This window comes from Pocillopora verrucosa, chromosome 7, assembly GCF_036669915.1.
Source record: "Pocillopora verrucosa isolate sample1 chromosome 7, ASM3666991v2, whole genome shotgun sequence".
NCBI classification, from domain to species: domain Eukaryota; kingdom Metazoa; phylum Cnidaria; class Anthozoa; order Scleractinia; family Pocilloporidae; genus Pocillopora; species Pocillopora verrucosa.
Window position 1 is genome coordinate 25,253,982 of NC_089318.1, and position 25,525 is coordinate 25,279,506.

General features: G+C 37.0%; 1 protein-coding gene and 1 long non-coding RNA gene across 4 annotated transcripts in view; both read left to right on the forward strand.

Moving 5' to 3' along the window:
* Positions 1 to 25,525, forward strand: part of LOC131788977 (peptidyl-prolyl cis-trans isomerase FKBP2-like) — a 127,145-nt gene that overhangs the window by 100,277 nt on the left and 1,343 nt on the right. For both annotated transcript variants that reach the window (XR_010718133.1, XM_066169465.1), the window contains exon 5: positions 24,325 to 24,360. Coding sequence is in view for 1 of the 2 variants with exons in the window: in XM_066169465.1 (XP_066025562.1) it covers positions 24,325 to 24,360 (36 nt within the window). In the remaining variant the exon portion in view is untranslated. The remainder of the gene's footprint in view (positions 1 to 24,324; positions 24,361 to 25,525) is intronic.
* On the forward strand, positions 19,521 to 24,066 carry LOC136282152 (uncharacterized). 2 transcript variants are annotated; one of them, XR_010718138.1, is made up of 4 exons: positions 19,521 to 19,577; positions 22,282 to 22,372; positions 22,935 to 22,956; positions 23,364 to 24,066. It is a non-coding gene; the product is annotated as an uncharacterized lncRNA (long non-coding RNA). The 2 variants fall into 2 exon arrangements; XR_010718139.1 differs by having other exon boundaries at positions 24,025 to 24,060.

Here is a 25,525-nt window from a genome sequence, read left to right on the forward strand (position 1 = left end):
TTGATTTACATAAATAAGGATAAACTTGTCAGTATTAATTTCGGACAATTTTACCCTTCACTCGAATCAACCCTAACCAATACAGGTTACTAGCAAATCAAACCAAAAAAACCTGGAGCCTTAAACACTGAAATATTTTTTGTTTTGTTGTTGTTGTGATGGACAATTTTACTGTTTGGTCTATTTCAGGTTTCGCTGGTTAAAGGTACATTCAACAACAGTGCGTAGTATCTTCAACCTTTGCTTATAAAAATCTTTTTCACGACTATCGGTGTTTTGCCTCGCTAAGAGGATTTAGGATAAAATTCCTTGAGAGATCTGAGGTGTTCTTTTTGAGATGAGCCTATAAATCGGTTAAATATTTATCGTTGAAAAAGACTATTATTCCTATTTCTAATTTTCGGTAATACATTCATGATTTCCGTCACGAATATAGAACAGGGTTCCACGCCATCTTAAAAAAAATTAACACTTATTCCTTTATAGAATCGAGAGATTCGTGTAGTAGGTGTGGTAGGAGTAATTTGTAGTACTAGAGGAAGTTAGGTGTAGCAGGTGAGGTAGGTGCAGTTTTGTGTTGTAGGTTTAGTTTGGTATTGCAGGTGTACTTTGTTGAAGAAATGTAAAATGGTTTCCTTGTTTACATAGCCTGATGTAAACACGCGGGAGGTTGGACCAAGTGTTTACATCAGGCTATGTAAACACGGAAACCATTTTACATTTCTTTTATAAAATAACTAATGAAAGAGGAACGAAAACCGTGTTTATATACGCTCGTGTAAAATGGTTTTATGGCCAATCAGAGCGCGCGTACTATTTCAATTATTTTATAAAGTAGTTTGGTGTAGAGCATGCAGTTTGATTTAGTAGGTGTAGTTGGGTATTAGTTGTTGTAAGTGGTTTGGTGTAGTATGTGTAGAAGGTTTAGTTTGGTGTAGTGCGTGTAGTTTGGTGTAGTAGATGTAGTTTAGTGTAGTAGATGTAGTCTGGTGTAGTAGATATTGTTTGGTGGACTTCGGTGTAGTAGATTTAGTTTAGGGTAGTAGGTGAAGTTTTGTGAAGTTTGGTGTAATACGTGCAGGTTGATGTAGTTTCGTGTAGTTTCGTGCAATAGGTGTAGTAAGAGAAGACTACTGTGGTGGGTGTCGTAGATGTAGTTCGGTGATACCTACTACAAGTAAGGAGAGTTTGGCGCAATCAATAAAGCGCACGGTATTGCCAAGTGTCTTTACATGCGCCTTTACAAGCGTGCGAAACAAAATCCTCCATCTCCAACGAGAAGAAACATGTCATCTGTTCTTGTTACTGATGGTTTTTCTTCCTCTTCCATGCAGAGTAACAAAAACCACGACACAAACCGCCATTACTGAACCCCCCACCGAGTTCAGATCCACCGCAGACCTGCCCTACGTCAAAGACCTCTCTGAACAACTTCGCCTCTGTTAACAACAACTGTTTCCAAGCCAGCTACGATAACACCTAGTACGTCCGAAGGATAACGTCGACGCTGCTAAACAGGATGGCGTAGTCTACAGGATTCCCTATGAGTGAGCAAAGGTTTACAACGGCCAAACAGGTAGACCTATGCAGGAGAGAATCAAGGAACACGACAGGGATATCCTACTCCCTAAGACGCTGACCTTTGCCGTTTTAGAGCACAACCTTAAAACCGAACACGCCTGCTCTGTAAAGACTAAAGTTAATTGATCGTGATGCCCATTTCTACACACGCAGGGTAAAAGAGGCAATTCACGTCAGACTTCACCCTAACAACATTAACAGGGACAAGGGAATTGAGTCTCAGAAGCCAGAAGCCCGATCAAAAAACACAACAGCAGGAGGGCCGTGCGGCAGCTGACCATAGAGAGAAACTGATCCAAAAGTTGCACCAATCACTGCCATCGAATTCCATCCAAACTCGTTAACCCGACATGTTAACAGTATTACAAGCTTCTGGACTAACGGTATTTTTCAGGGATCTTAAAACACCTAAATCTGAGTTAATTAAATGGCGCGTTTCCCTCTCTTTAATTTTTCGACGAAATTTACATTCAAAACAAAAAACAAGAGTTTCAAATTTATTTTACAATAAAAAAAGATACAACAATGAGAGAGCAAAGGAAGCCCAGGCATTAAAAACTTGCTCTTTTTCAGCCTCGTTTCCATGTCCTAGAGGGGCTCCAAATAGCTGTTAGCCGTAATTTCCTAAGCAAAACAAATTTCAATCCTGAAATATTCATTTCGTGATAAAAACCCTGAACCAAGTTTACAAGCAAAATTTAAGCCAAATCTGTGAACGAGCCTGTCTCATTAGCCTCTCGTTTTACAATTGGGTAATTGGTTTAAACAGTGCCCTAAAAATATGTCGCAATGCCAGTACATGAACACTCTATCGCGTTCAAAGGCATAAGAAAATCTGTCGCAGTATTGGTAATACTAGGATTAAATACTGACCATAAAAAATCTGCCATTTTAATTCCAACAAATCTTATGATCATGACACAATAACTAATTATAACTAAGTATTAAAATTCCTCCGAAAGTTAATCAAAATTTCCATTCGACTAAAATAATCAAACAATCAAACGACTGATTATTTTTCAAGTTCTATGGAAATCTTTATACATGCATATGGCTGTAATAGCTTTATATAAACCTTAAGGCAAAAACCGATTAAGAAAAAAAATTGTAAAAACATTGTGGGAAAACGTTTTCTAGGTGTTTCAACTTGAATGTAAATGTAACACCTAAAACTTGTTTGTAGATAACAACCTCATTCATGTTAAATACAAAAATTTGATGATGATTTCAAGACATCACGAATTAAAAATATTACTTTTAACCTAGTTCGAACAATTCATTAAAGATCAAAACACTGCAAAGTCCTTTTCCTTTTGCGTGTCCAAATCCTTATAGCTCATAAGAGCATTCAAGACAAGTGGAGAATCAACTTTTGAAAAAGCAGAGATCAGTATGGGCTCTTCAGGACTCGTTCGGTTGTCCCTGCTCTCAATAGAGGACTCTTACAGATATTTTGTAGGTAGCCGTGTGGTTTCTGCTCCAAATATCAACGCTTGCGGGCAACTTTTTACTTTGTTGGGTTTCGTCTTTTCTATGATACAGCTCCAATTCTCACTGCCTTAACTGAAAAATAAAAAAGTCATAATTCAGGGAGAATCGTCGAGATCATAGAAAATTTGTCGTTCGGCCTTGCGACATGAAACGATAAACTGCCCAACAATTATTATAGCAGAAAACTGTTTTTTACTCCTATCAAATTATCTATGAAAAAGTCTGTGTTCACTCAATTTAAAAGCATCTCAATTTCCTCGGGAAAAAAAGAAACTCCTAAACTCTACACAGCAAGAAAACAAAAACAGCATTTATGATCAAATATGTATCTCTAATTTGGATTTAAAGTTACTTTTTAGTGCATAAATGTTATGAAAAGAATAATTACATGGATCAGCAACTAAATGTCGCTGAAATCAAGTGTGACGTCATCACCAATGAGTACAAATGGTGCCCAGTACTTCACCTCCTTGAAGGTTTCGGATTCTCTCAGACACTTCATGGCCTGATTGAGAGCTTCACTTGCCTTCTTGCCTTTAGCAAGTGCATCGTAGAAGAAACTCATGAACTCTAGGGTTCCCTCGTCTGCAATCGCCCACAAGGTTACCACAACAGATCTGGCGCCAGCACCCAAGAATGCTCGGGCGATGCCAACCACACCTATGCTACGCTATGTGTACTAAAAGCCACTGATGAGAGTCGTTTTAACACTTCATCTTTTGTTGCCATTTCTCCAATGAGGGGGGAGATACTGAGGATTCGTCCAATCATCTCCGCCTCTTTCCTTGCTCCCGGAAGTTGCACCAACCGTCTTCCTTGATAGATGATCTCTTCGAAACATGGGTCGCCAACAAGCAATGCACCGCTCTTCAGGTGAAATTCAGCTGGGCAATCATTGATTAGTTGTAAGGTCGTCAGGGACAGAAGCACGCGAATTCTGAATAAATCACTCAGATAAGTTGACTTCGAGTCCTCCAATGCTGCATAAGGCACAAGACAAAATGGCCCCTCAGCAACAACTGTAAGCTCGTTTCCTTCGATCAGATCCGCAATAGGAGTAACGATGATGTCATAAAGCTTCTGTAGAGCACTTGATTGTGAGTACCTTACATCAACTTGAATCATATCATTCGCTGCTTCCTCCGCTTTCGGCGAGCCATGGGAAAGATTTTCGCATTTAACAGTATCTCTTGCATCGATCTCCTTCAAGGCAGTTTTATTCAATTGCTCGATGAAAAATTCCAGTTCCTCTTCATACTTATAATTGTTGACATGTACCTTTCTCAACTGGACATTATCGTCGCCAAAGAAAACCCAGTAGTAAACGCACGGTCCACTGATAGCTATAAAACTGTACCTGTTGGAACAAAACTCAGGGTAAAGAACGGGCCGCTGTTCCTTGAAGAATCTCGGGGCTGATATTTTGTGTCCAGCAGATCTTTGAGAGTTTGAGCACGTCCTTTTTCCTCAGCGAGAAGGGCGTTGACAAATTCATTTTGAATTAGTTTTATACGCCACAATCCTGTATATGCACTTTTATGCTGATTACGATACCAAATCTTCCACTGATTGTTAAATCTCAGACCGGCCCTGATACTATCATACGCCTCTACACAAGAGTGAAAGCAGTCAAAGGCCCTCTTGAGATTTCCTTCGCACTCAAAATTTTTTCCAAGAGAGCAGAGTGAGAATGCCTCTCCGGCCTTGTCCCCCAGTTCTTTAGCAATTTCTAGACCCCGTTGATGGTAATGGATTCCTCTTTTGAACTGTCCTAGACCAAAATAAGCGCAGCCGAGATTGGCATAACTCCCTCCCTCTTCGGCCTTTGTTCCCACTTCTTTAGCAATTTCTAGATGACGTTGATGGTAATCGACTGCTGTATTGAACTGTCCTACACTATCATAAGCGCGGCCGAGATTGCCATGACTTCTTCCCTCTCCGGCCTTGTCTCCCACTTCTTTAGCAATTTCTAGATGACGTTGATGGTATTCGATTGCTGTTTTGAACTGTCCTAGACCAAAATAAGCGCAGCCGAGATTGGCATAACTTCTTCTTTCTCCGGCCTTGTCTCCCATTTCTTTAGCAATTTCTAGATCACGTTGATGGTAATCGATTGCTGTTTTGAACTTTCCTAGACTATCATAAGCGCATCCGAGATTGGCATAACTTCTTCCCTCTCCGGCCTTATCTCCCACTTCTTTAGCAATTTCTAGATGACGTTGATGGTAATCGATTGCTGTTTTGAACTGTCCTAGACTATCATAAGCGCAGCCGAGATTGCCATAAGTGATTCCCTCTCGGCCTTGTCTCCCACTTCTTTAGCAATTTCTAGATGACATTGATGGTAATCGATTGCTGTTTTGAACTGTCCTCGATTATGATGAGCTATTCCTAGAAGGCTACAACGGATTCCCTCCTCGATCTTTTCTCTGTCTACTTTGGCATTTCCCATAATACGCTCTTGGCTCTCTATTATTGTTTGAGATTTGCTCGGTAAGTGAAGCAGAGGTTTCTTATCCTTCTCAATCTTAAAACGGGTTAAGAATAAATAACTGATGAGTGGATGTGTACAAATTTCAATAAAAATAAAAATATTAAAGGTATTATTCCATAAGTTGAGCCACTTCATGTATGTGAATCGCTGAGAAAGTAAATATTTCAGTCAAATCCTAAAACCTTACATCTAAAATTTGCATTTTTACATTAACTGAAATGATACTGATTCTAATTTTGAAACAATGGCTGAAATATTTCTAGATTGTGAAACGAAATAGCTTCAAGAATTTATCGAAAATGCGGCAAATGTAAACACCAAGAAAATTATGAAGACCTTTATGTGGCCAACAGTTCTGACGACGTGGGCTGAAGAAAAACGGATCCGTCCGTATATTATTAGCTTCGAAGCCAAGGAAATTGATGTGAATCTGAAGAAGTTTTTATCTCAGAAAGAATGACGACTCGGACTATGAGTCAGACAGTTTGGGTTAGCGTCACCGGACGTTCTTTTAATGGAAGCTCGTGGTATTTTGCAGAATTTTGAAACATCGCTCTCGCGGTGTTTTTCTCAAACACCCCTAAAAAAACATGCGCTATTCCCTAAACAAACCTTAGAAAAGGACATAACTGTCGAAAGTGGATTTCTTTTTACGATTTCCTATTTTAAATATTTTCTTACCAGAGGGAATATTAATATAAGTGTTAACAAGCTCACTAGGCGTAATCATTGTTTGGTTTGGGCGTCCTGCTGATATTCTTAGAGAGACACTGATGAGGGGCGTTCTGCGAATTAGATAAAATGCCCCTTCTGTCAAATGAAATGTTTTGGAATAATTGAAAATATTTTAGTTTCTTTTAACTGCTCAGCTTGGTGTTAGTGAACACTGCTTGCATTTCTTTGCGTATAACGTTTGAAACACTCGTCAAAGGATACCGCCAATCCCATATGTAGCCAGCTCCTTGCTTCTTTGTACAAGCAAAGCTCCATGCAAGCACTGGCAGCTGAGAAGGTAATGACGTGAGGTATCTAATTAATTACTATCCACATATAAAAGTAGCCAGAAAATCGTCTCACACCCCATTCACATCAGCAAAACATTTTTAGTCAAACCGGGTTTAACTGAATGGAAACCAGAAAGAGAGGACTGAAAAACTGAATTTTCCATAGAATTCATACAATCGCTCATTTGCATTTTCAATATGTTATATTTGAAGTCGACTAACATCGGTTTATACTAATTCTAGGAAGAAAAAATTTAAACTTTGTTTAACAAACGACTTCAAACATTTAACATTTAATCTTTGGTGTAAATGAACCATTACTGGTTTAATTTTCATTTATAGCTCACTGACCTCAACTTGCACTTTTTATCTACGTAGCAAACATCCACGGGCCAGTTATTGTTGACACCCGAGGTATAGTCAGCTGCCGTAATCCATACAATTCTCTTGAAGAAATCACAGCAAAGTGGTTTAATGAATTTTGACTGCAACACCCACCTTTCTTAATAGCTTTGATTAAATTGGGTTCCAACTGAACAGAAACTGTTGCATCATTGAGACATTCTTCGTAGCTTCCTAAGGAATTCAGGAAGTAAGTATCAGTCGTCATCACTTGCCAATTTACGTATCCGTCTTTATACCTGGCCCAGACTTGGCCTTAGTTAAAACCAGGAGAAAATCATTTTATCGGGTAAAATTGGGGGAGATAAGGTTCACATTTTGACCCAGATTTGACCCAGATTTAAGAGAATGTGGTCAAACACCTTCGTTTTTCGCCTCTTGTCCTTTAGATATTTCAAACTTGGCAACTGGGTATGATCACAAGAAACTCACAGAGTTCATCTCAGGGCAATTCTCCTCATATTGATTTTTAGTTGGTGGTTTACTTATCAAAAAAGCAGCTCTACGCTTCCTTGGTATCATATTAGTCCATCGCTGGAGTTGCCTTCTTATGCTGAATAAGCCGACGCATACCCGAATTTCCTGAGTGCTGTATTACAAATTATTTCAATTCTCCTTAGGGAACGATGTGTTTCGGAAAAAGTATTGTTCTTTGCAACCTTGAAGACCATGAAAAAAAAAAATTACTCGGATCTGGGAATTTCGGTTTTTCTATAGCTTTTCTTCGCTTTAGACTATATGACCCTGCAAGTGCTTTGACCATATTTGATTGCTTTTCCGGGCATCTTTTGAGAAGATTCCTTGCTTTTTTTCTCCATAAAATTCGTCTTTTAAAAAATTCATTGATTCCTAAGTTAGCAGATAGCCGAGCCATTATTTCGGTAGTCGAGTCAGCAGAATATGAGTCACAACGACTGGCTAGGGAGGACATGACGTCACGTAAGAGGATTACCACCTTGATTTAAGGATACGCACTTTTTGAGGGGTGACAACCATAAACTAAGTTGTTCCTTTTTAGCTTGATATAATCGTAAGCCGGCCGAGACGCAACAATTCGAAATGGAAGATGTTATACTGAGTGAATTGGATGCGTAATTAATTTTAACCACAGAACGGATAAACCTCCGCACAACAACAGTCCTGAGATTCTGGTCTTCGAATCTGTGTGGGAATTTCGATATTCTTATTAGTTGCTTTGCAATTTATTTGGCAAGTATACTTTTCATAATTTACGGTAAGAATATCTCACAATTGCGATGAAACTTTGCATGAGAATTTCATCCTAATGCTCTGTTGCTACAAAGCTTGGCGTTCAGCCGTATATCTTCGCAGTTCACTTGAAGACCTTCCGAGTAGGAGTTTATCGCGTTTTGATGTTCTCCCTGTCTGTATTCTTTGTTACCTTCCTCGAGACATACTCTTGCTATATCTGAAAACACACCGGTTTAACATTAATGATTTCGTTTTAACAAGGTTTCGTTTTCATGTCGTTAGATCCCCTTTCTAATTCCTATCCTTTACAGGCCTTTCGTTCTTTTTGAACAGTCGGTTACTGTATACATGGGCCCGCCGACCATAAACCCTCATCCCACTGATATCTGTAAGTTTTACAAACCGTTAACTCTAAGATGATGTTTTGAATCACTTCTAAATGGTCTCCAGACCAATGAAATTCGGGAACTCTGGCCATATATGGTGTGGTGTGTTTGAAGGAACGCAGAATCTGATAAAACTTTTTGTAAACGTTATTGCCCATTTGATTTCCACGATAAGTCTCCTCTCGACTTTAGTTACAAATGTTTTACCACAAATGTTTTTTAATTGTATCAGGATATATTTAGCAATAGTAGTGATTCATAATTTATAAAGCAACTGCAAAAGTGCACGTGGCGTAAATGAGAATCATTCTCGACATTTTCTTTGATTTTGATTCAAATCTATCCCTGATACTGAGTACGATACTAATTTTTTCATTACATTTTTCTTGTATTTCTAGCGGTAATAAATTTAATGATGATTTTCATTCCATGTATATGTATACAATTGTACACCTCACACCTACAGCTTGTTCGTGACCCACACAGCAATAAAACTCAGTGTTTCTCTGTTGATAAAGTTTAAATTCGAACATATAGTTTCTGTTTCAAAAGTTATTCAAAGAATAGGTAAAAAACTTAAAGGAAATGTGCCTAGTTTAAAACCACACCGAGGCGTCTTTTAAAGAATCTAATATCTCACCTCTTAATGGATCATCGTATACCTCCAGTTTGGTGTCATTTGATGTCACTTGACTTTCGTTTGTCCCTGAAATTCAATCATTTGATAAACATTATTACTATTGCCAGAGAAAACGGCAAAAATATGAAAAATAAAACTTTATTAAAATGAATTATTATTCATTATTATTACCGAAATAAAGCTGAAAAATCCTTTAGATATCACAAAACTATGGAGAAATTAAAAAATATCTTTAAATGCATTGCTGACATAAAAGAATCTGTTGCTGTATAATTTGAAAGGGGATATATGGAAATTTCTCTTGTTAGACAGGCGTGGTATTCTCCGCGTCCTTCAGAGCAGGATTCTACGCAACCATTAGCATTTTCTGAGCCTAAATGTTTACCTTCCGAAGTAAACACATGAGCTAATGTCGTTTGCATTGCGCAAAGAGCATTCCCGCCAAAACTGAATTCCGACCGAACCGCGAAATACGACAAATCACCTTTTGGATGAGTAGTTTAAATTGATGAAAAAAAAAATCTTTTTTGAAGAAGTCGAACGATATTTGCAAAGCTTCCAAAAAAATAAATAAATAAATAAATAAATGGTAACGCTGGCGAAGTTTCATTTTCATACATGATCAAGAATTCGTAATAATTAAAATTTTTGGGGTTAAATTTTTAATTTTTATGTCACCTCGCTCTTTATCACGTTACTCCAATTTCTCGTCCTTTTTTTTTCTTTTCATGTGGTGTAACCCACGAGCGAACAAGATTAAGGCGAATCCAGCTGTGTGTGAATCAGTCACCCGAGAGGGTGTGATGTGCTCTCTCAGGATTTCCCACATTGAAGTCGAAAAAAAGAAATGATGTGCTTGTAGCCGGTCCATCACTTTGTAATTTCTTAACCAGACATATTTTTGTTTCACAAACATAGAACGTTTTCCAGCAGTTTTAAATACAAAGGAGCCACGAGTATATCTCCTTATAAGTCAAAATAAAGAAAACTGCAACGAGTCTCGCAGTTTCATTCATTTTGGTAACCTCTTGGTTTATATAAATAATTTTTCTGTATAATATATCCCTCATTGACGAAACCATGGTCTCGGTCCTTAAAAATCCTGAGAAGGAACTTGGGCGAATTTACGGCTGCTTAAGCTTATGATCAAGCTTTTCCAGTTGCGGGGTATTACGTGTCATGATTAACAATTACTCGCCGCAGGCTCAGTGAATATTGTTGAATAATCCCCGAGACTAATCATCGGAACAATTACACTATATTAATTTATAATATTAAAATTTTTTAGTACCTGTTAAACCGCCATCCTCTGAATCGGTTTATCCTCCAAAAGTTGTCATTATTATTTCTACATGCCTGAAAATATCAAGAATAATACGTTTAAAATTTCGATAAAACCATGAAAGGTTTCATATTAACGAGCAATAGATCAGTCTACAATCCCTTGTCACGAGTAAATAACAAATCTCTTCGAATGTCCAGTTTAGAAATTAAAATGTTCTTTTACTTCATGAAAGTTCTCGTGCTTGTCTTTTTCTTTGTTTTTGTTCTTGCTCTCCAATGTTGTGTATATTTTTAATGTTTTTGTATTCCTATTACTTCATCCTGCGATTGAGACTTAGGCTCAGTCATTTTCTTTTCAATATAGGACACAAACTATTCGCAATTCAAAATCCTTTTTTCAGTTCCCCGGAGAAGGACAGTCTCCTTCATATAAAACTGAATTGACAAGGACGAAGACAACCTCCGAGTTATACTGTTCTTGTACCAAGAGCTCAAGCGGTGCACATAACACTGGAATCAGCCATGCTGTAGTTTCATAAATCTCTCTTGGGCAGATAAATCAGCTACTTCGATGTTTATTATGTTTATTTTAGTGTCAGCATTGAGAAATAATTCCTTCATCGAATTCAAACTAATAAAGAGAGACGAGAAATTTTTTGCTCGGGGGTCGAATAAAGAAAAATCTTTTTATCCGTCACGAATATGTAATTAAGAGAATCTAAGCATCTTCGAGGATTCAGTCTCTAAACCCGTAGATCTCGATGTTTTTAATTTCTTCATTCGACGATGGAGCTTGAACTTTACTCTCTTTCTTTATTTATTTTCAGACATGACGCTTTCGACGATTCAGATCCCAGGAGAATGCGGGAAGTCTTGTCAAATATGAACCCAGCGTATGTCTTGACTCACTAACGAGGTCTTTTGTAACTTTGGACTGGAGATTTAGATCATAAAATTTGAATTTCAAAGTTCGAATCTTCGAGGGAAACTAGCGATTTTTCTTTCTCCCTCGCTTACGACGAATTAATGTCATATTTCTCTGATTCTTTCGTCGTAAGTTTAAATTTTTTTTCATATGTGTATTTAGTCATTAATCCAGTACTCACCTGTAACTCTTGTGAAATTGTGATTTTCCCCGCAAGCGTATAACAAAACGGTTTACTTGGTAACACGAGCAGTTTCGAAGAGGCTGAATACAAGTATGAGCTTATTGAACTCAAAACAAAAAATGGTGTATCATTTGTTAAATTTGTAAGTCACGAATCTATTTTTTGGTCATGCATGCTATTTTACTTTTCAATCGTCATGCTGGAACTGAACGTCAGATAAATTTATAGCTTTTCTTTTTCGTTTTAAGGAGCGGAGTAGGTCACAAATATGAATCTAACGCAGAGTCTAACTTCCCAGCAGCCACGCACAGTCTCATGGACTAAATGTCCAGTAGTCAGGAATTTTCACAGAAATTCTACCGAGAGGTTCTTTCAAACTTCTTAAGAGTGTTGAATGCTTGTTAAGAAATTTCATACGATTCCAAAGTTTATTAAGTGTTTTTGTTGACGAGTTATTGCCTAGTGTCGTGTAAAGAGCGTTTGATCCGATCATGAAGTCATTTCCCATGCACCCCTTTCCTGTCACGCTCTCGTCGCCTTCGCGGTCACACAACAAGCAAGAGCTGCCACTAATTAGTGTTAAGAATTACTAACAGAAATATAATTCCTTGAGTGAAGCTTAAGCGTATAACACGGCGTTTATAGGTTAAATTTGGACTGACCAAAAATCACTGTAAATTTTTCAGGTGCACCTGATGGCCGGCAAACTTAAAACTCAACTGACATCATTAGAAACTAAAACCTTGCCGTAGCTTGAATTTATCTAACACTTTTAAAATGTAACAGAAAATTTTCTTTTATATCGACAATGAAACATTTATCAAAGAGACTAAATTTTGATCGCAATCGAAGGATTCAACACCAACGGATTCATGTGCGACTTTGATCACCGCTCGTGTCATTAGAGAAAATCGAGAGAAAATTTCCCTATTGATTAGCGCTGGTGCACACACAGAGTCATCTGCAACCCACCTTCGGATACGTCGGTGGCTGGGATGCATGCGGGCACTGGCCTGGACGTTAAGCCCTCAGCATTTTCTTCGGCAAAGCTGGCTTGGGGGCGGGCCATACCCGCCTTCATAAACAGTAATGCCGTCACAAGATAAATATAGCCTCAAAGATGGTTATGAAAAAATTTTAAAATTTGCTTCTCAGCAACTGCTGGTAAGGACCACCTTTAAATAAACAAAGATAGAAGACTTCTTTAGAATAGATACACTGAAGACACTACTGCAACTTTGAAGATCTGTTGAATTATGCAATTCTTATTAGTCAGCCTGTTATTAGAGTATTTTGCATATGGTTGGGTAAGAACAGAGTAAGAAAGAAGTTCGAAAGAAGATTTATTCCCCAACTACAATGCTTTGTATCTCCAAGACACTTCGCTGATCAAAACTTTCTTCACGGCCATCGGCGTTTTGACTCGCTGAACAGGAGTTGAAATCAAATTCTTTGAGGGGCGCGAGATGTTCCTTATATAATCAGCTTATAAATCAGTTAAATATTTGTCGCTAAAACCGAGAATATTTTCAATTTTCCCAATCAACGAAATTGTGCCAAAAGCAGGAATTTCAGATAAAGAACGCTTAGAATTTTGTAATTGATGAGTATCGGGAAAAGGCCGTTTTTGAGTGTTTCTTTCGTAGGAGCTAAATGTTTGGAATATTTTATCGAAAATTCCGTGTAAACGTAGCTGATTTCTTCTTATCATTTCTTTTTTTAAAGCTTCCGAACTGGAAGGACTACTTGCTAATATATAGCTGAACTGCGTAGAGCGGGCCCGGCATATTCCAAATTCCAAACCCCATCAAACCTTGAAGTTTGAAAGTTTCATCAGAACTGTTGGTATATTTAGGTCACCTTCAAATCCTGTGGAAAAAATGCGATAAAATTTTCGTTTAATTTAAGCTTAGAGAAGATGAAAATCACGCTGTGGCAAAAAAACAAACAAAAACAAACAAACAAACTGAGCAAGTCTTTAGTTTGAATTTTTTTTTTAATTGTCAAGGTTTCAACTACACCTAATACAGCAAGTTTGGAAAGAGTACAGAACTAGACGAAGAGTAATAATTTTTAGCCTTAGTGATCTAAATTTTACTTATTTCATCTGTTGTTCAACTTCTAGATTTTTAAACATCCCAAAGACCAAAACAATTGACCATAAAGAGAGTGAATTTTTTGTCTTTCAAAAATTACGATTGCTCGTTTATTCCAGACTGAACAAGAAGACAAGCAATCATTTGATTACTTATAAACGACAAACGTGAGAAATAATAATTCAGACAGCTTTTCATATTAATGCTTATGCAAAGCACGTGAATATTATACAATGTTACAATTAGTTTTTAATTCAATATTTCAAACTACAATCTTCTCCTCCTCCTTAATTTCTTATTTCGTATTCACGTGCGGCTCACGTGTGATATAATCTAACGAGATTTGAACTTGGCATTGGCAGTTGATCCAGACACTTCCGTGTACTCTTTATTTTTGTCTTGTTTCGTTTTGTTGTTTTTTTCTTCAAACTATATAGAATAATCTAGCACCTCTCTGGACTTCTGATTGGCGGTGTTTCTGTAACATCTAGAAAATTTATCAGTATTAAAGGCTAAGGGTTTAGTCACAGATGCAGAAGGTTCCTATGCAAAACTTAAGCCATCGGCATCACTATTCCTTGCAATGGACCAATAAAAACAATTAATTTTTTTCCATATTGCTCTGTGCAAAGATCCATAGAAAAAGAAAAAGTCAGGAGATGTCCGATTATCCTACCAAAATGCAAAGAGTGGAAGATTCGGACAGCGTTGATTTCCAGGGCCTAATTGAAGTTAAGAAACTTTGGAAAGGAGGCTTTGGCGAGGTAGGAGTTTCTGTAATATGTATATTATAAATATTAAGACACATGCGGCTACTAAGAACCCCCCTTCGATCGACGAGTTAAAGGAATTTGAAGACGACATGCTAAAAATGATACAATCGACGAAACTCAAACAAGTAAACAACCCTTTTCTCAAGACGACGAAGACGACACCAAACGCATAAAAAAACCAAACCAAGCTACTCATCGCCGCTGAAAAAACGACGAACCTTTACAAACTAGAACCGTCAACATACAACGATCTACTAAAGCAAAATAACACAAAGTCCTACAAAAAAGCACAACCTAATACCACACGAGCCATCCATTCAGAAAACAAAAACATCGCAACGAAACGAGGCATCGATGACAGAGTGGACATGACAGCTAACAAAGACGCTTTCATAACACTGAAAGACCACAAACCGAACTTCGCTAACAAACCGACCTGCCGACTAATTCACCCCAACAAATCCGAGATAGGCAGAATCAGCAAAACAATCCTCAACAGAATCAACAGCAAAATCACGAGAGCATCCGAATTCAGTCAATGGAAAAACACAGCATCCGTGATCGAGTGGTTTAAAGCCATTAAAAACAAACAACACCACAGTTTTATTTGGTTTAACATCGAATAATTCAACCCCTCCATCAGCCAAGACCTCCTGAAAGAAACACTCATCCTCCTCCGCTTGGCTGGGAGCTCCTGCGTTATGCAGTTATGCTGGGTATTTACCATCAAAGTATGTATTTAAGAGGTAATTTAGTGTTAACAACTTAAATTAGCCACCGTAAAGGGTAAAAAAGCTAGACTAAAGCTGACACTTCGAGCGTTAGCCCTTCGTCAGAGCGATGCATGTATTTAAGAAACGTTTTTTATGGAACTTTGCACATCGTACCAGTGGAGCGTTGTGAGGACTTCTTTGTTTCACACTCAACGCAAGTTGAGCCTGCCACTGTTGCAGTCAGTTTTTGTTTATTAACAAATAGCTAGTTATTGTATAGGAGCCGGTTTTTTTAAGGGGGGGGGGGGGGCAAAAGATTTAAGGGAGGGGGAATCAGTCGTCGTCAACAAAGTATAAGGGAGGAGTTAGGGTAAATTGATTTCAATTAACATCCAGTGAGAAAGAATCATAAAACATAAAGCATTAATTGAAACAGCTGTAATGCTGAGTCAATACACTAAGTAGAATATGTTTTTTTCACAGCTCACAAAAACAGCATTAGCGCTGGAGTTTTTGCCCGGCAGGGACTTCGCTGGAGTTCTTCGAGGGGAGGGAGGAAAACTGAGTGAAGAACGCGCCAGGTAAGTTTTGAATGAACATAAATTTTACGCCTTGTGAAGGAAAAAAAGCTAAGCATCCCAGGAGTATTTAAGGTTGTTTTCCTAATTGTCACTCATGCTCATTAATTCTTTACCAAAATGTAGGCTTTTTCTATGCCGCTGTCAATGCATTCAGTCTTAAGTTTGCAGACTTGCAGTTGCTTATTTTCTTTCGACTAAGACCGAGATTACAACGTAGAAAGTCAATTAAATGTATTCATACGACAGCGTCTGGTATTTCAGGTTTTACGCCGTCGACATCGGCCTAAGATTAAAATATTTGAATTAAAAAAAAGTCATCCACAGATATGTTTGTGGCATAACGCACTCAGTAATGTCTCATTTCGAAGGAAAAATTTGCTTTTTGCCCAGTGTCTTGGAGACCTTTGTCAAACAACACAGACGATATTGATAACGATACCAGTAACGATAGAGAAAATGACAGCGACAACGATAACAATAAGACTGACGACAAGAATTATAGGAACGAGAAGGATTATGGGAATGATAAAGATACTTCATAGTTTAGAGAAGATAAAACAGCCGGCATACACCCGTTTCTTTCCAATTGCTTCTAGGATACAAAAATATCTTCTCGTTCATTCCGGCTTAATTCCAATGTCGATTAACTTACCTTCCCTGTCAAACAAGCTATCTTGGTGCAAATTGGCTAAAATATAATGCACCAGTGGTGGACGACGAATTTTAGTGAGAAAACGAGAAAGGGCTTGTTTTTGAAATCGTGGCGCCACAATTGACATGAGCTGTATTGGATTGGAATCTAGAAAGAACAGGTAGAAGATTTTCCATTATAACAGAAAAATTGATGTAAATCTGGTTTGCCCTGATGTAAAGTGATGTACACTAAAAATGAGTGAAAGAAGTTTTTTCCAACCTATTTCGTCCGAGATCCAAAACCGGAAAATATTCTGGTAAACTCAAATAGCCACCTGAAGTTGTCAGACTTCGGTCTGAGCGAAGTTGTCGCCTTTACAATCACTGAAGAATGTGGAACTTATTCATATATGGCGCCTGAGGTATAAGGCATTGTAGCAGATTATACTGAAAAGTCTTTGTTCAAATTTCCGGTGTTTTTTCTCACTATTTATTTACCTTCTCGTTAGATTTTTAAGAAAGTTCTTCTTTCTTTTCCTCTTACGCTGAGGGTAAAATGTATTCCTATAATCTTCCACTAAGGCCAATCTTAAGTCAAGGCATTGTCAAACGAGATCCAACAATTTTCTCAGCAACAAAGGGGTATGTAACCTCTCTATTTTTCACGAAAATTTGACAAATTATGATAGTAATATTTTGTAATGCCTCTCCGCCCTCAGTTCCGACAAAAAGAGAGTAGAAGGACCCCCTGCCAGAAGACCCTGACCACGCCCTTGTTAATACATTGATATTTCAAATCAGGCTCATGCAGTTGAATTCTTAAAACACTTTTTGCAATGCTAATGAACTGCACTCAATCTGTGTTACAGATGATCATGGGAGAGTCTTATACTTACTCTGTGGACTGTTGGTCCTTTGGCGTGACATTATTCCTGATGCTAACCGGCAAAGTTTGTTCAAATAATGTTGCCACAACTCACTCATATAAAACATGTTTGCAGTGTCAATTTAATGATAACGACAATGATATTGAACTTGGATCAATACACTCTCAACATCTGTAAATAATAACTGGCCCTTGGGAAAGGACGCAAATGCTTACGAATCAAACCTTTAACAGTGAAGTAATCATGAATTGCCATTACCTTTCGTCCCATGGGAAGAGGACACCCTCTTGTGGCAAACATGGTAAGGGGACATACCACCCGAAAAGGGGATTTGTTTTAGGCTTCAGGTGTCCTAAAGGTTACAGAACAGATTACCAATGACAAGTCCTAAACGATCCACGTGATCATGCACGTGATCGGAAACAAAGAAGACTCCATTTGGCGCTCATCTTTGAATATACTTTTCATCGGTTGATCGCTTTTCTCAACTGTTTTGCTTTATATAACATTTCTAAAGATAGCTTTTATTGTGGTTCAATGGGAAAACGAGAATAGCGTGAGTGTTGTAAAAGAAAAGAAAGTCGTTGGCGCCCTGGAGTTAAAAGAAGGGACAACAGTTGACATATTGACTGGTACAAACAAGGACCGAGTGGCCATCTGTAAAGCTACGATTTTGAAAGTTTGTGGTGAGTAAAAATTGCGATATTCGTTACGTGATTAAAATCTTATAAAAGAATAGATGTAGCGGGTTGAATTAAGCTTACTTAACGCTCGGCGCAACTGAAACTAGAATAATTCTGAGAATCGAATCGGTCACTTGCATGCCGCAGTTTCTTAAGCTTGTGAATTACAATGAAATAAACCTATCTGTAAGGTTTCAAGATTCCTTTAGTCACGTTTGGGAACATTCAAAATTCATAATAGGAACTGTTATTAAACAAACCTTAGTACATAAAGAAGCCCTCCTTGGTAAAAACAAAATAATGTATTCAGCCCTTTTTTAGTAAAATCCACGAGAGAGATGTACTAACTCCAATATAAAAGTCACTCAATATAACAGAGATTTCTCAATTTGAGAATCCAATGAATGCCCTTTTCCTCATAGCCATCTTAAAAGCCTGGTCTGAGCTTTAAATATACATATTTTAATACATTATTTTTTTTTCAAATTCAGATGTCAAGGAATCCAGATACAAAATGGTCAAGGTTCTTGTAGACAACCTCATTCAAGGCCAACTCATTGTGAGCCCAGGAAAAAAAATACAAACAGTACAAACAGCAGCTAAGTTTTCAGTTTAGGATAACTTCATTCTAATTTATTGTAACAGTTACAACAAGATTTTAATCAAAAAATCAATTTTATTTGTCTGTAATTAGCCCCTTCACTCCCAAGAGTGCTTGGTTTTCAAATATAACTTAAGATATTGTATTTTATGGAAAAGAATCAACAGATTTTATTCACAATTTGTGTCAAACCAAATTTAATGATTGATTAGATCTATTTTATATGAATAGCTGTAATTGTGGATTAATCCGTAGGAAGTTTTCAAGAAAAGAAAAATAAATCAAATTCCATCCTAATATTACCACACATTGATGTTAATAATTAATCAAAAATATTTTACATGAAAGCCTTAATTAAGCCTCTAAATAAATTTCATTGAATACTTGAACTCTAGCTGGGTTTTTTTAATTTAAAGTGTTTATTTTATATCATTAGCCTCAAATTTTTGCTTAAAATTCCCAGTAATTCTTAAAACATTCCTAAAAATTCCCAAAAATTCCCAGAAATTCCTAGGAATTTTTTTAGATTTACAGGTTTTCAGGGAAAGTCATTGGTTCTCTGAGTTGCAATTCCTAGGAATTCCTAGGAATTCCAAGTCCTGTTGGCTTTAAACTTGGAATTTCTGGCAATTTCTGGCAATTTCTAGGAATTTCTAGGTTTTTAGAACCAGAGTTGTTATGGTTGGGAATTCCTAGGAATTCCCAGTCCGAATTTACCGTGAAAATTCACACCTTTATTCCTAGGAATTCCTAGGAATTCCAAAAGCCATTTTGCAAGGGATTGCCTTTTAAAGATACCTATTAAAGCTGTATTCAGAAGCAAAGACACGTAGGTAGTATACTTCTGCCTTTTTTTTATATTAAGGGATTTCTTTTTATGTAACATATATCCATTTCTTTAATTTCCTCCTTAACCTGCCTGCAAATAATTAAATTTTATGTTTTAATTCAAGTGTGAGAAGATAAAACAGAAGTGTTGCAGAGTTCTCCTTCCAGACTGAATTCAGGTGAGAACATCAGTAAATTCATATGCTTCTCCTGAATCTTTAATTTTATTGCTCTGTGTTTTTTTTACAAAGGGTCTTTTATATCTTTGTGTGCCAGCTAATGAGTAAAATCTCGTTGAATAGATAATAAATAAATCCATCTTAAAGTTTTTGGCATTTACTATTTTAAAATTCATAAATGGCATTCTCTTTTAACCCATGTAAAGAGATATTACACATTTCTTAAACTAAAATCTGAATCATGAAGTCAACTTAACTTTAATGAGTTTGAAACTTCATTGTAAATAAGAACACTTTACTGGAGTATGTTACATTTATTTGCTGCCTTTCTGGTGCATATGATTACATAACCCTTTAACTCTGAAGATCTCATCAGTAATTCTCCGTACTGTCTGCCAAACAATTTATGTGCTGTTAGGTTGGAGGATTTGGAATTGGATCAACCGATTATCCCCTAATTGATATTTTTCCTTATTCTCATTACTTGTCTGTTTGATATTGTACTGATGGTGTAAGGAGAAATTCTCTCTAGATCACCAGTGAGACTAAAAGGGTTAAAATGGGGGATTTCATTATATTGTAATGATTAAAATTGTTCAAAATGTAGCAAAAAAAAGAATGTTATGTTATGTTTCATTTCTCCCTGCTCTCAATATAGTGGAAAAACCTGTTGCTGGTTGCTTATGTCTTTAATGTTTAAATGTTCATGGGAAATGCTTTTTCTTTTTTAATTGAAGATAGAGAAGTTTTCAAAGCTGATAGAAATAAGCTGTTTGCAAGTAATGAAAAGCAAACTGACAATCATACCTCAATGCTTGACATGCTTCTCTCAAATATGTCAGTTGTGTGTATCTACTATTGAAGTGGTGTCTTTCTTGTGCTGTGGTTCATGAGCCGTCACCTCTCATCAAGTCCAGCTTTGTTCACCCCCATTGCACTTGCCTTAAACCAACATCTACCAGAATCCTTTAAATAGTTGATACTAAGATAGGAAAGGGCCCTGGTGGTCAGCATTGAGTTTGGTCTTTTCTCATGATAAATTTTGTAAACATTAATACGGGGTTTCTCTCATTGAAAACCCAGTACTTCTGACAGGTTCTTTGTGATTGGACAAAACGTTTTCTCCACACGTGAAAATGTCATTTCTCTGATTTGATTGGCTGTAAACAGCTGTGAATGGCAAAAATATTTGACAGATCACAATACTTACTTAATGACTGAGTGGGAAGTCCGTGCATCATGATTGAGAGCCAATATTTTCCATCCGATGAGTACGGGAAAGAGCCAGTTTGAATGTGTCTCAAAAGGATAATTTTTAGAATATCCTCTCAAAAATCCCACTCAAAACTTACTTTTGTCTCCTTGGAGTCCCCTAAAATCTTGCATGGTTGTAGGTCAGTGGACACGCATTAGGAACCAAGGAAGGTTCACACATTACTGTTACATTACATGCAATAATAAGATACATGAAAAAGTTACTCAGTTGCGATTGGTTAAGGTAAATGCAGCCTATAGGTGATTAAATGCAGAAGGGTTAATTCGGTGCAAAGAAGTAACAAACCAGACTAAACAATTCCTTGAAATGTTTAGCCGGACTTTGAATTTTTTTGCGCCTTAAAGATGGGAAAATACCATTGCATATTATTGTTTTGATTGTATGTGGTTGTTTTTACCAAACGTACAATGTCCTTTGCAGGCTTTGAATAAATTATTTTTGCACTTGATGCGCATGCTTTGCTTCTGCATAATTATTATAAGCTTTCTCGTATTTTTTCATGTATATTATTAATATGTAATCACAATTTTTCTCCTGCAGTTTGGAATAAATAAGAGTGAGTAAATTTTTTTCAAAGACCACAGACACATGGTTTAAATGTTGTAAAAGGGTTAAGATTCCCTCTGCTATGCTTCAGCACGTTGATAATTTTGTTTCAAGAAAACATTTTGTTACACTGTAAACAATCATTTCTTAGATTGGTCAAAAAAACTGACAGGCGAATTCATGCGTGTAAATGAACTTTATTTTCTGATTGAATACAAAATTCTCTGAGGGATTTGTTTGCTGACGTCATGAGCGTGCACAATAGGAATATGAAGCAAACTCATGCAATTGCATTTGATCAGACAAATTCACTAGCTATGTTGTAAAATGAATTAATCGTATGACAGTGAGTAAGGGAAATTCACTTTTTCATGTTGGTTTGATTCTTGGCTGGTTTAAAAGGCCCAGTGAGATAAACTATATACCAGGCATAAATTGACTTCACTAATTTAACAGCAGTATGTTTCACTTTATTTTCAACAGTGTCACACTTAATTTTGTGAACTTTTACTCCTTTTTTTGTGGAATAGACTAATCTGTAAAACATGCATAACAGAGAGGGTCTTGTTTCTGCTTGCATGGTTCATTTACAGGGTATTTAAAGATATTTATCAAAGACGAGGCAAATAATTTAATGCAATGTTTCCTCCTCAACTCCTTGTGAGAAAATGGTTTCCTAAGGTAACATGACTTGTAAACCAATTATAATGAAGAAATTGAACTCAATCAGCTGATACAGAATTTTTAAAGTTTTTTCCATTCATAACCCAAAATTAGTTCATTTGAATTAGCTGCAAGAGAAAGGTCACAACTTGAAAAGGTTTCCTTCAAACTTGAGTTGTGTTGATTTGTTCTGTGTTTTTAAATTTATTTGATTTTTAGGGTACTCTGAGGGACGGGACACAATTTGACAGCAGTATCCCTTGAGGAGAACCATTCGTGTTTACATTAGGAGTGGGACAAGTTATCAAAGGTGGATACTTGTGATATAGTATGCATGACTATGTGCAAAACGGGCTGATATTTGTAGTTTGCCATGATATTATGCATTTAAGCAAGTGATTGCACTTTCTACTGGTTTACCAATTAATTGCCCCATGTGGGAAGTGGGGAGAAGGCAAGAAACATTTGGACATCACAAGCTTATGGGAATCTATTACTTTAATTTATTAACAAGCATTGGGTTTAATGGTTTGATAAACTTTAGGTTTCAGAATGTTTATAGTTAACTTAGTTCCTCAAACATCTCATATGTTTTTTTTTACCCAACTGTTTTATTTTATAGTCATTTGTTATAAGGCAGGGAAAACAAAACAAATAGAGGAGTGGTTTGGGACAGGTCTTGTAAAGTTCTTGTTGGATTACATTTTAAAATAACCAACTGTCCAAACAGCTGTACAATTTCACATGATATTTCTACTTAATTTGTGCATTATTTGTACTCTCTGAGAGTAGTTGAATAATAATGTAAGATATTTGGTTATATTAGAAGTGTTTTTACTATTTAATGAGTCATGATTTAATTTTTGTTACAGGATGGGATCAAGGACTATTAAAGTAAGTTACAACTATAGACCATTCATCATTTGTTTTTAATTCTTATTTATACACAATAAATTCCTCTCTCCACATTACTTACATTTTCAAACTACTTCCTCAAACTTTTCCAGAACTGTACTGAACTATACAAGAAAAGTAAACTGTGAAAAGCAAGCTTTTGAACCTTGTTGTTCCTTATCTTAATTTTGTTAAAGCTGGGGTGAATTTTGTAGTAAAAGTGCTAGTGCATATGAGTTATGGATAAGTGGTCTGGATTTAGTAGTCTGGTGTAAGAGAATTTCTGGCCAGTGATTTAATGTTCAGTGTGCAAGCATGAAGTGTCAAGCATAGTCCACACAACATGGCAGGTATAGATGTATTGGGGGTCTATAAAATTGACATTTTTTTGCTCTCTCTACTTATAGCTAAGGCTGAAGAGAACCTGAACAGTTACTAATAAACTGGCTTCAAACCATTCAGCAAATGTGGAACTAGTAGCAACATAAAATTATTTTTACCCTTGTGGTTTAACCTGTTCAATTACTTATAGACATTAAATTACAAAGCATGAAAACCAACCTCTTTGGAAGTCCTTTTTTCATGCAATCTTGAAAAGCATCAGTTGATTTGTTGACAACTTGAAATACAGTTATTGCAAAAATTTCAATAACTATGAAAAAAATTAAATATTTCTAGTCAGTAGAGTTAAGCCAAAGGGTTGTCATTTGATTTGGTATTGTTTTCGCCTACAAAGTATAATCTTACACTGTTAAATGGGCACTTAATCAGTACAGCAACTAACAATGGCCAATGAAATAGAGTTTCAAGAGAATAGGGTCAGCTGGGAAGAGCTGAGGAGGAAAGGGAAGAATAGGCAACAGTGACGTTCTCTTGTTATGATCATATGTGCCTAAGGGTATGATGAGGACAGGCTGACTGACATATGGTATAGTTCCTATTGTTCTTTTTGGTGTCCAGCTACCAGCTTTTCTGTTTTAACATTTTGCTGTTACTTACTCAAGGTATAAATAAACTTCTTGTTGTTATTGTTGATTGAACCTTTTTTTTTTTTCGTGTTGTTTTTAGTATGTGTGAAGGAGAAAAGAGGAAACTTGTAATCCCATCAGACCTTGGAAAGTCCCTGCTCTGATATTTAAGTATATAATTTACGTCCAATGCAGTGAGTAAGAATTGTTGCCAGTAGATACTAGTAGGATTGATAATGGGGCAACTTACCTTGCTTGAAATGCAAGCTTATGTAGATATAATTTATCTGTTACATACGAGCAAGCTGAATTATGCAAGAATTCTACCAGTCATATTCTTATTAAAATAATTTTAAGCTGTTTTTGCTATACTAAGAGGAATTTTCTTTCTTTTGTGCAGGTTATGGGGACAGAGGAGCTCCCCCTAAGATCCCAGGTGAGTAAACAGCTTGTGGTCAACAGAGACAATGCTGAGTCAGAGCATTACATGAACACCTCGAAGATATTAATACCAACCTCTGAAATTGTGAAATCTGGAAAGATTTGATTTTGAAGCATGGCGTCAAAGCCACCCCACCCACTTCCCCACAGATTTGTTCATCAACACTCTGCTAGTCTCTCCTCACAGCCTGCAAGTTTGCACATAATCTGACAAAAAAGGAAAAACCACAAAACTACAACTATCTTATTAAAGGAATTATTTTGAAGTATTAATTGCTCATAATTCATATTGTCTCAGTACACTCTTAAACTATGTATTTAACCTAAGGTCACCAGAGAAATTTGAAGTAACCAGCTTCAACTATGGCTTGCTTGGAAAGATATGGGAAGAGGAGGAGATGCCCCAGGACTGGAACGAGAGCTACATTGTAAAACTGCCAAAGAAAGGTGACCGCCGGGAGTGCAAGAATTACAGAGGTATATCCTTGATGTCAGCGGCAGGGAAGGTGCTGAACAGAATTATCTTGCTTCGTCTTCAAGGGGCTGTGATGCTACACTGAGAGATCAGCAGGCTGGCTTCAGGAAGGACCACTCCTGTATCGACCAAATAGCCACACTTAGGATAATCATTGAGCAGTCATTTGAATGGAACACTTCTCTTTACGTTAATTTCATCGACTTTGAAAAGGCTTTTGATAGCCTCGATAGAAGTGTTCTTTGGTGCCTTATGAGACACTATGGCATACCGGGGAAATTCATTCGAATCATCAAAAATTCCTATGATAAGATGACTTGCAGAGTCCTTCATGCTAGTGGATTGTCAGATAGCTTCACGGTCAACACTGGGGTCAAGCAGGGTTGTTTGATGGCACCATTTTTGTTTCTACTTGCTATGGACTGGATCATGAAGGAAACAACTAGAGAACAGCGAAATGGGATCCAGTGGAACTTATTGGAGCAACTTGAAGATCTAGAGTTTGCTGATGATATCGCCCTGGTGTCAAGTAACAACCAACAAATGCAGGACAAAACAGCACGGCTAACAGCTAATTCCATCAAGTTAGGCCTGCATCCGAATGTGAATAAGACCAAGGTTATGAAGGTCAACTGCACCAACAACAGACCAGTTAAAGTGAGGGATACCATCTTGGAGGAAGTAA